Source organism: Quercus lobata, chromosome 12 (assembly GCF_001633185.2).
Source record: "Quercus lobata isolate SW786 chromosome 12, ValleyOak3.0 Primary Assembly, whole genome shotgun sequence".
Taxonomy (NCBI): domain Eukaryota; kingdom Viridiplantae; phylum Streptophyta; class Magnoliopsida; order Fagales; family Fagaceae; genus Quercus; species Quercus lobata.
The window spans coordinates 24,319,583-24,331,126 of NC_044915.1; the positions used below are offsets into that span (position 1 = coordinate 24,319,583).

Consider the following 11,544-nt stretch of genomic DNA (forward strand, 5'->3'; position numbering starts at 1 on the left):
AATAAATAACATTCAATCGATATGAAATTTGGTATTTTTATTAAGAACATAAAAAACATATAATTTAATATTTAAATTTTCAAAATATATAAATACCTTACTTTTGTAATGAGATTCGTAGTCCTTTGCTATAAAGAAAATTTTAACCAAACTTTATCAAAAAAAGAAAAAGAAAAGAAAAAGGTAAACAAAAGCCCCAAGGCTAAATGGAACAAAATAATTGGGAAATATAAATTAGAAACAAAATGTCCCCTTCTCTTCCCTATGAAAATCATAATAAACCCAATTGTCCAATTCATCTTTCAGCTCTATTTGTCTCTCGGTCCCTCCTTACTCCCTATAACCCCCAACAATAACATCAATGGAACAACAACATCAACAAGACTCTGCTTTAACTCCTCTTACCAAACCGAAGGACTTTGGAAAATCCGATTACGGGTTACAACATCTTTTTCATCACACCCTCTCATCCACTTTCTCTGCTTTTTGGTGCTTTTGTTTTTGTTTGTCAAATTTGTGGATGGAAGTAACTGTCTGTGTGGTTTTTTTGTTTTTGGTTTAGGTGTGAGCACTATAAGAGACGATGCAAGATTCGAGCCCCCTGTTGCAACCAGATCTTCCCTTGCCGCCACTGCCACAATGAAGTCACGGTCTCTTTCTATATTATTTTTGTGCGTGTGTGTGTGTTGGTGTTTACGTGTGAATTAACTTCTAATTGCATTTATACGAAAATTTTTCATCTGGGTATTTTTTTTTTTCTTTTCAATATTTTGATGATTTTTAGAGCAACCTGAGCAACCCAAAAGATCATCATGAGCTGGTCAGGCAAGATGTTAAGCAAGTATGTATGTGTTTTCAATATTGACATGTATGTGTTTTTCTGTAAATTGTAGGTGATGGGGTTTATTATTAATAATAATTAGGACAATGACCGCTCTAGAAATATTTGTTAGGGTGGTAGTTAAGAAACTTAAATTATACAAAATAATAAAGAGATAACTTGACTATATCTACGTCACAAAAAAAAAGAAAGAACTATTACAAGTTTTTTCTACTAACAAAGAGTAAAAGAAAAAAAGGACTGATAAGAGATAAAGTGGGAATTGAGAATGTTGTGATAAGAGTAATAAAATATGAGAATTGAAATGACAATAGAAAAGAGTAAGAAAAACTGATGATATTTGCTGTAACTACAAGCTAAGTCATTAAGGAAAGCAAAATTATTACAACTGTAAAGCTAAAAAGAGCATAATTGCCAACACTGCCAAGGAAAACTCATGAACTACAATATTATTCTTGAGTCCCTTTTTCAAGGAAAATTGAAATTAGAGATTATTTTTATGTAACAGGTTGAAAGAGTTACAAATTTGAATTATTATTTTTATTTATTTTTTGAATAGTTTTTTTGTTGAATAATTTGTTAACTCATTTTTGTTTGGCCTAGTCTTCTTCTTTTTTTTTTCTTTTTTTTTAAGGCTTAAGGATTATGTTTGTGGGGACAAAATTATTTTTGGAGAAATGCTACATTTACAACATTTTCAAAACAAATCTTATGCAATAATTTGTGATTAGTGGGTTAAAAACTGATGTCAATATTGAGTCAAAATTAGAATTAGTAACCACTTTCTGCTTATTACATAATATTTGTTGTGAAAATATTGTAAAAATGTTGTGAATGTAGCACCACTCTTATTTTTATTGAACCAAAATTCTTATAATTTTCAAGTTAGGGTGGTCAATATTTTTATTAGGGTGGTCCAAATAGGTTAATTTAGTGTATATATATATATATATATATATTTTTTTTTTTTCCAAGTATATATATACATTTTTTGGCAAGTTAGGGTGGTCCCATGACCACCCTGAGTTAGAAGTAGTGCCACCCTAAATTAGGACGCACATTCAATACTTAAATTATAACTACTTGCGGTTACAACTTAAAACTGTTATATTGTTTTTAAGAGCCTATGATTGCGCATATAGCTTATGTGAAGAGGCTAGTTGTTATTAGTAATGAAAATGGTTGTGGAATATGATTTTTATTTATTTATTATTTTTTTTTTCAGGTTGTATGTTTGATTTGCAATACTGAGCAGCAGGTTTGAAGTTGTGGTTTGAATGATTCTTCTCTCCTTTTATATGTTGATTTTTGTTATGTTTCTGAATTGGGTTAATGGGCATATATTGTCTTTGTGTTGTGTTGCAGGTTGCTCAGGTTTGTTCTAACTGTGGTGTCAACATGGGAGAGTACTTTTGCGACGTTTGCAAATTCTATGATGATGTAAGATAGTTGTTCAGTTGATTAGTTATTTGGTCAAAGCAGACTTAAGCTTCTGGATCTTTTCATGGTGTTAAAATTTTCAGTATTTGAAACTATACAATCTTGCTGTTTGTGCAGACTGATAAGGGGCAGTTTCATTGTGAAGAATGTGGGATTTGTAGGTAAGTAACTGGGTTATCTGTAAATTAATTTCATGGGTTGATCTGATTTCAGTTTTCTGCATAAATGTCTTATGCTAATTGAATTGTGACTTTCAGAGTTGGTGGTCGTGATAACTTCTTTCACTGTAAGAAGTGCGGTACATAACTTCTTACCTTGCTGCTCTTTTAATATAGTGATTTATTTATGGGATTGTTTGTATTTCAGTTATACATACTTTCATTTTCCTGTATATAAGTGAGGTTATTCCTTGGTAAGATTATTAGATTATCATAACATTGGGTCGGTTTCTTTTCCAATCATATTTACTTTGAAGTTGGTGCATTTTATTGTTGATTGATTGTTAAGAACAGGCTTTCAGATTAATGGGACAATCATTCTAGTGATATAAGTTAGTTATATGCAATTGGTGGTTAATATGATGGCATTATGGTTACACTGACGTTTTACTACAAGAAATTTATTATGATTAGTGCTGGGCTTTTATGCATCCAAACAGAGTAAAGACTTTGAAGAAATCTAGGGCAAGTACAATAAAAATGCTGGGTTTGTGTGTGTCTATTTATATATAGAAGTTGAGTTTGTATGTTGCATGAATGCTTTTAAATTGTACATTACTCATTGAATTGCCATCATCATGTGGAAGTTTTTATTTATGTTTCTGCCAGAATTTATGGGAGAGCAGTATGTATAAACAAATTTGGGCACTAAGTGGGTGGGAGAACGAACCTGAAAAGATGATGGTGAGATGGATGAAAGGGTGAAGATTAGGAGGTTGTTGTAAGAGCTAGTTGGAAGGTGAGGTTGTGGGTTCAAGACCCTTTGGGTTTATCTGTTTACCAATAGGAAACAGATAAGTGAAAAGAAATATTCGGATTGGAGCACTACCAACAAATAATGCCGTAAGAATTTTCTAGATTGGATTGTTATTTACTTGTTATAGTACTGATGTTCCAAACTTTGAGTTTGCCACTTGATTAAATGTGGTACAGAATTGGCATCCTTATTTTCTGAACATCCTATCAACATATATGAAGATGTTAAAGTCTAAGTCTGTTCTCTCATTTTAGTTTAGTTTCGTTGCAGTCTTACCTAATGTTTGTCTTTTTTATTATTGAACACTTGATCCTCATTGCTTATATTATATATTATCTGTATTTTTTTTTTTTTTTTAATTTCGAGCTAGTATTTGAATATATTTTGGATCTTTATGGTCTTGAGTTCAGGATCTTGCTATTCAGTGAGTCTGCGTGATAATCACTTATGTGTGGAGAACTCCATGAAGAATTTCTGCCCTGTTTGCTATGAGGTCTGTGAATTTGATTTCTTATTCCAAAAAAAAAAAAAAAAAGTCTGAGCTTTTGAGTGTTACAGTTGTTTTAAAGTTTAGAAGAAAACTATGTTTTAACTATTTACTTTTATGCATCAGTATCTTTTTGACTCAATTAAAGGCACCACAATTATGAAGTGTGGACACACAATGCACATGGACTGCTTTCATGAGATGGCAGGGCAGAATCAGTTAACTTCAGCTTGCTTTTGCAATTTTTTATTTCATTTATTTATTGATAATAAAAACAATTTTTTATAATCTGTAAATGTGTTGGATTTATCACCTAGGTATCGTTGTCCTATCTGCTCCAAGACAGTGTGTGAGATGTCTGCTTACTGGAGATCGTTGGATGAGGAGGTATGGAGTTTTTACTTTTCTTGTTTTATTGCAAAAAGAATACTTTCCCTTTTTCTATTCATTTATTTTGTAGAATTATACAATTTTTTTTTTTAGATTAGTAAATAATTGTATTGAAAAGTTACCTATCAAAAAAAAAAAAAAAAATAGTAATAATAATTGTATTGAAAAGTGCAAAAAAAGAGTGCAACTCTAGGATGCATTTCTTATTCATTTATTTTGTATAATTATCCATTTATCTAATAGAAGGAACCAGTTTGGGTTCAGGATTAAGCATGGTTATCTAGAATCACATTATCCCAGCCTCCAATTGTAGTGGTCTGAGGTATAATGATAAAAGGATTGGGTTGAGCTTGAACATTACCTTACATCAATCAAGTGAGATAGTGTTGAAGCTATTTATAGGAAAAAAGAGATAGTGTTGAAGCTATATGGCTTGGCTTGTTTGTTTCATAGGTAGCAGGAACCCTGAATGGTATCTTAGTTTCTTTTTCTCTTACTATAAGTTTTAGTATTTAGATCTTATAACTTATCATATTAGCCAAGAGGCTTGTAGCTCAATTGGAACCTCCTTTTGTTTTCAATGGAGACATCTAGGTTCAAATTTCCCCACCCCCAACTATTGATTTATACCTCCCCCCCCCCCCCCCAAAAAAAAAAAAAAAAAAAAGTCCTCATCATGTTAAGAATATATTGATCTAAGGAGATGAGTTTAAGATTTTACGAACTAAAATACACGCTGCTTATTTTACTTAGCTTGAATTGAAAATGCTATGAATTCTTGCACCATAAAGAACCCACTTTTTGGGTGGGTTTCCTTAGAGCTCTGCTTTTGGTAGCCCTGAATGTTGAAGGAATGTGTGACTTTGTTATATGCATGTATGTGTCTATATACACAAAGTTGACTGTAGTATGTTTATACGAAATTAGTAATTATTGCTGAATATTATCTTTTTCCTGCTTGTGATGACTATTTCCCACTCCTGCTTTTTGTATAAAGTGGTTCTGTGTTAATATGGCTATGTATCTCCTGTGACAGATACAAGCTACTGCCATGCCTGAGGAATACCAGAATGAGGTAGTTTCTTCATCCATGCCTTTCTATATTAGTTTGCTTTTAAGTATGCATTTCATGCCTCAAATTCCACATTAGCTTAAACTTGATTTGGATGAAGCTCGTAGAAAGTAGGAAGAATAATTTTTACTGCCCCATAAAAATCTTTCAGATCATTCATAGTAGTTTGTGATAGGATTTGTCAGTTTTAAAAATTGTTTTATGTGGAATGTTTATACACTGACCAGACCTCTGAAGTAGACTGTTTTTAATATCCCCTGAAGAATGTGGTTCTTTTTTTCTTTTCTTTTTTTCAATAGTGACACGTCTGGCTGTTCACAGTAACTCATTATTCATTTCTTTTCTGAAGCATAGAGTGCAAATAAACCTTCCAATGTAACTTAGACATTTGAATCCGAAATCTAAAAGCCTTTTGTGAACATCGATTAAAACATAAAAAAATACTTTTCTAAAATCTAAAAGGTTGTTTGGACCTGATTTTTAGTTAACTCAATTGGTAAATTCTCTTATTGTCAGGTAAGAGACTTGGATTTGAATCTTGCCTAAATAGAAAAGAATCCATTGGTGTCTTACCCTAATGGTAAAGAGCTACTATCATGGAGCGGATACCATAGGTTTCGATTCTTATCTTATCTTTCCAAAAAAAAAAAAAAAGGTTGTGTGGCTGACAAAATTTCATGATTTATTGTAGTAGAAAAGTAGCCAATTTGGATGGTAATTGCATAAAACTACTTCCAAAAGTGTCCCTAGGATGGGGATTCAAGTGATAGCCCAACAGTAATAGCATCCTTTATGGTGCCTCATGTTTGTGGTTCAAACCCCACCTCCCACTCTACCACTATTGGTCTATCAAAGTGTCTCTAGGATGATTATTCTGGTTCTTTGCATTACCTAAGTGCATAAAACATGGTACATATACTTAAGTGATTGAGGGCCTTACTTGTGCAGCAACAATTATTCCTCTTTCTAAAAGAGAGATTTTTTTTAATAGCTTGTTCCTCTTATCATTCCTGATCTGGAATATACCAAAACAGTCTATGCTAATCTGTATAGTGGTTATTTTGATCTGACTGCTGCAAGCAGTTAGTCTACTAAACAACATACTGAGTTGTTTGTATATTTTGCAGGTTTCAATTCTTTGCAATGATTGCAACAATACTAGCAATGTTCGCTACCACATTTTAGGGCACAAGTGCAGCCACTGCAATTCATACAACACCCGCAGGATTTCAACACCAGATAATCAATGAGACATCAGCTGATCAAGAAAGCTGGTTAACAAACAATACAGATTAGGCTATAACACACATTATACATTGTTTCAACGAAAAACTTCCACTTTAGTAAGTGCCTAGGCAAAGTGTAGGAGAGAATGTATTGCTTTGTAATTGACTAGTTTGCATAGGTTCTTTCAGTAGGTCTCAAATGAGTAGTTTATAAGACATACGTGGGATTTGAATGGCCTCAAAAGGCTTGCTGATTCACAGTTAAGATTTTCAAGTTGGATTCAGATATTGAATTTTGAACGGGAGAGTTGACCCCAAAAAGCTTGCTCATGTTATTCCTCCATTATATGCAATTAGTAAACAGTTACTTGAATCTGTATTTTCAAGCTGAATACTTACGTTTGTGATTTTTTTTTTTTAAATAATTTTTGGTAATCCATTTGATAAGATTTCATGATTGTAGCACGCACGAAGGGTCAGTAGAATACAAAGCTTGTAGCATGCCCAACATGAAGACTCTTTCCCTTTTTTTATTTGAATAGAAAGTGATCAAATGGGATTTAATTCTCCCTTTAAGCTGACAATAATAAATCTTAGCTATTCACAAGCAACTCATCTTATTTGATGTCTCTGCTTAGATGGTTAAATGCTAAAGTTAACATATGAAATGAAAATTCTTGCATTTTGCCAATGAATTTGCAAGTTATCAATAATCTTTAAAAACATCCCTGAACATGTCAAAGCGTTTATAAAAGCTGAACAAGTAAACATCATGTATGTTGCAATAGATACTAATGGTTACTAATTGAATTTAACATCTCCTATCATTTAAAGCTTTTGAAACCAAGCCAATCCTCCTGAAAAATACACATTAGTCAACATCTCAATCGCTGTCTCTTGAATAAGCTTGGATGGTTAAATGCTAAAGCTAACATATGAAAAGAAAATTCTTGCTTGGTGAATAAATTTACAACTAGTCACCAATTATCCTTGAATACATCCCTGAACATGTGAAGAAACATAAATGCTGCACACAAAGTGTTACTGAAGTGCATGTTACATATTGGTTATGTAATTGAATTTTATCCTATCCTATCATTTTAAGACTTTGATAACTAGCCAATCCTCTAGAAATAACAGATTAGGCAACATCTCAATCCCTGGCTCTTGCATAGGCTGTGATTGACCTTCCACTAGCTCTTCAGCAAATGCTATATCCCAGTCAATCTCCTCCAATGACTCATCCACTTTAGGAGATTCAATCGCTAATTTCTCTGGGGGTGAGTCCTTTGAATCCAATTGTTTTACCACTAATGTAGTTCCAATATTGTTGATCACTACCGCATCTTCACTAGCGGAATTGTCGTGATCATCATCATCGGTCAAGTCAATAATAACTCTATCACTGACAGGTTGCAACTCAGCATCAATAGCTGCAACCTTACTAGGATTTGTGGTGGTTGTCTTTGCTGATGGTATGCCATTGTTGTTGCATATAGGCTCCAATTGTTTGTTTTCTTGTATTTCAAGTGAAACCACCTTTGTTTTCTCGTGTATATGCTCAGGCTTCGTCCTTTGATCACCTTTATTCTCTTTCATCTTCTTTGCATTCTCTGGTTCTCTTACTTTTCTCTTCTTTTCTGGTTCATCATTCTTTTTAATTCGACAGAGAACATAATCTGGGAACTGCAATAGGTACACAAATTAATAGCTAAGTTAAGAGTCTATCAAAGTAGTTGACCATCACTGATGGGTTAACAACGTTGTCTTTAACAAATGTTCAAATAGGATAATGCTAATACAGTAGATAAAAGGCAAAGCCAAACAACAGTGGCAGGAGTAATTGGATTTGTTTTTCTCAATTAAGTACATGAACTTATATTACAAGAGAATTGAAATGAAAATGAATTGAAACTTGGTCACGATGTGATTATTGTCTACAATCATAATCTTTTTGTAGAACCTATTGATATATGAAGTTTAGTGGGTCCATTGAAAATATTATTGCGGAAAACTATTTACATAAAAACCAATTTCTTAATTTCTAGTGTGCCCCATGTTGGATCTAAACTCCAAAAAATTTCCAAAACCCAGATCAGAAGGGCGAGAACCTAGCAACTACCAACTTTATTAGTGACACGGTCTCGTTTAGAAACCTAAAGCAACCAGAGAAAATTTAATGTTGTTAGAGATATTATGCCCAAAAGACCTAAATTTATTGTAGTTTTATCATCTATGTACTCGTATAGCAATCATGCTAACCCTAAACTAATTTAGGGTTAACCTGGCGTTCTTTAATATTATAAACCAAAACTTATACCCAAACTTCTCAAATATTAAAAATTACCCCTAAACTTTTTTTAAAATTTTCAAAAGATGTATGGTTGCCCCCCTCTCCAATATTAAAATTTTACCCCTAAATTTACCTAAAATTTTCAAAAGAAATATGATTAATTAACCCCCAAAAATCTTTTTATTTCTTATATAAGACTATTAAATTGGTTCAATTTTTATTTTGTTGTTCTTATTGTTATTATTTTTTTAAAGCCCAAAGACGTCCAATTAAATCAATTAGATATCAAACATTGATTCTGTGTCTACTCCAAAACCAAATATATCTATCTATATAATTATTATTATAGGCTGTGCACGTCTAAAATATATAGTGAAAATAAACCACCCAAAAAATAAAATAAAATAAAAAAAAGTTTTGAAAAAGTAGTAATTAATTTGCTTACTTTTGCATGTGGAAGCATGGAGGCATCAAGGCTATACTCGTACATGATCCAACGCCCATCATCATCGTTCACCGACTTAGAACTACTCTCATACCGATACCTTTTCTTCAACCCATGAACCCTGATCGGCGGCGTTGCCGTCTCAGTCTCAAGAGCACTAGTTTTGTCGTCACAATAAATCTTGACGCCGGAGTCCTCGCCTTTCCATGCACCCTTGTCCCCTACCGTCCGATCAAAACGTGTGCCCTTGACACTCTTCTTCTTCAGCTTTGTGAACACGTAAAGCTCTTCGTTTTTCTTCATGTTGTTCTTGTTGTTCTTATTGTTCTCAGTTAACAACAACGTTGTACTACCAGTCCCATGATGATAATGATCACTCCAAATCTTGCAAGGCTCATCACCATACAAGTCACACTCTGGGATATTCAATTTGAGAGTAGTACTGTCTGATTTTCCTGTTGCTTTGTTGTAAAGGTGTTGGAGGAGGCTTTCTTGCACTGTGGCTTGAATCTTGTTGATACCCTTACCCATGATAGAATATGTTGAGAGTTAATCAATTAAAAACAAAGAAACTATGTAGATTTTTTTTTTTTTTTTTTTGGAATGAATAAGCTATGTAGATTTTGTGAATTAATTTTAAGAGAGTTATATATAAAATATTTGGTAGGGTTTTTACTTTGTTTTCCTTGCACTAATCGGAATCCTTGATTGGCTAGGTTAATAGAGAGCCTACGAACCGACTTACATTACCAAACATATATTATTTTAATGTCATCTTATCTATTAAGTCTAGAATACTAATTTAAGTAACACACACCAATTAATTAGAGCTATATAGCCAGAAATAAAAGACTTGTGTATATTGTAAAAAAGCTTATGTGTTGATTAATAGGAAAAAAATAAAAACTTATTTGCTGACCATTATCACAATTATTTTAGTTATTTTATTACAAGAATTTCTACTGAATTTTATATAGGTATCATATATTATTTCATTCTACTAATTCCATATTAGGGACCTAGCCAATTTTCGGAATAGTCACCATGCCACGCCTAAGTCAGTAAAACCTCCATTCTCTTCCAACACCACAATTACTTCAAGATACGGATCTTCTCTCCCTTTATCTCTGATGCTGTATATATATTGTTATTTACATTCCTCGTTTTTCAATAGGAGTAAGTTTAATTGATATGTCATTAGAGTTTTCTATGTTCTCAACCAACCCATATGATATTGATATTGATTTCAGCTATGGACACCAATATAACCCTTATTGTGATGGAATTGGGTTTTAGTTTGCCACACAAATTAGGAAGCTATCCATCCTCAACCTATGTAGTGTTTTATTTCTAATCCAGTGACTCACGTCGTAAGAGCATTCTTATTGCTTAGTTTAAAACCCAACAAAATGCAAAATACATATGATATTAATTGTTGAAAAAAAAAAACACCCCATACCTGGAGAGGTATTTTGAATAAATTTTTACAGCTTGGTTAATTAAGTAAATATACATAACAATTGTAGCATTGTGTAAAATCAATTTTATTCTCTCTCCTGTCTTTTCTCGCTTTCTCTCTGCTCTCTCCCACTAAACTACTAAAGTAAGACATTTTAATGTGAGTAAATGGTACAAACTCCACCAAGAGTAGAATGATACTTTACTCCCCTCTCTCAAATGATAAAGGGTCACATTAATGAAATTTATGGTAAAACCTACTTACTATTCACGTGAAAGGAAAGAGAATATACCATTAGTGTGGTTTCAAAGTATTGTATAATTTTCCCCATATGAGATGGATGAATTTATTAGCGACAACCAAAAGATCACAGGAAAGATAAAGAAATTAAAGCTTCTAGCAAGGATAAAGGAAAGAAGGATCAAAGAGCTAATGGATGATAGCAAGGATCATGCAATTAAGGAATCAGTTACATAATCATCAAGGATAATGGAGTTGTCTAATACTATATATAAAAGCAAAAGTTTTTTCCTACAATTAAGGTGGTTCTGACATGTAAGAAAGAGAAATGATATGTCTACAACATTGTTACAATAAATCCTAAATGGTAGGTTATTACTGGTTGTTATTATTAGGGCAAAAAAATAATCTGAATGTTAGTTTCAAATTTGAATCAATAACAACTAACCACCTGTGATTTGTTGTAAAAATGTTGTAGACGTACGTAGCATCTCTCTGTAGGAAAAATCTCCACCTAAAAATCTGCCGCGTATAGAGTTTAATTTGAAAAGTTACATCCTATGAAAAACTCAAAGCCAGACATTAAACCCATTGATTCCAACCCAAGTGCTGCAACCCAGCAAAAAACTTAAAGTCATTCGCTGTTTCAACTTCCAATTCGTTAAACACACGGCCA

The 11,544-nt window shown here is 32.7% G+C and overlaps 2 protein-coding genes across 2 annotated transcripts; one reads left to right on the top strand and one right to left on the bottom strand.

Moving 5' to 3' along the window:
• Positions 1-241: 241 nt before the first annotated feature.
• Positions 242-6,817, top strand: LOC115971878 (E3 ubiquitin-protein ligase MIEL1-like). The gene is made up of 12 exons (XM_031091979.1): positions 242-438; positions 563-650; positions 785-841; positions 2,067-2,099; positions 2,207-2,281; positions 2,399-2,442; positions 2,539-2,579; positions 3,667-3,749; positions 3,870-3,961; positions 4,061-4,130; positions 5,170-5,208; positions 6,333-6,817. Exons 1-12 carry the CDS (start codon positions 362-364, stop codon positions 6,453-6,455), a joined length of 822 nt encoding a protein of 273 aa, XP_030947839.1. The 5' UTR covers positions 242-361; the 3' UTR covers positions 6,456-6,817.
• Positions 6,818-7,526: 709 nt separating this feature from the next.
• Positions 7,527-9,700, bottom strand: LOC115970433. Its single transcript, XM_031090070.1, has 2 exons — positions 9,170-9,700; positions 7,527-8,117 (listed from the first exon to the last, which is right to left on the bottom strand). The coding sequence occupies exons 1-2, from the start codon at positions 9,698-9,700 to the stop codon at positions 7,527-7,529; spliced, it is 1,122 nt and encodes a 373-aa protein (XP_030945930.1).
• Positions 9,701-11,544: the final 1,844 nt, after the last annotated feature.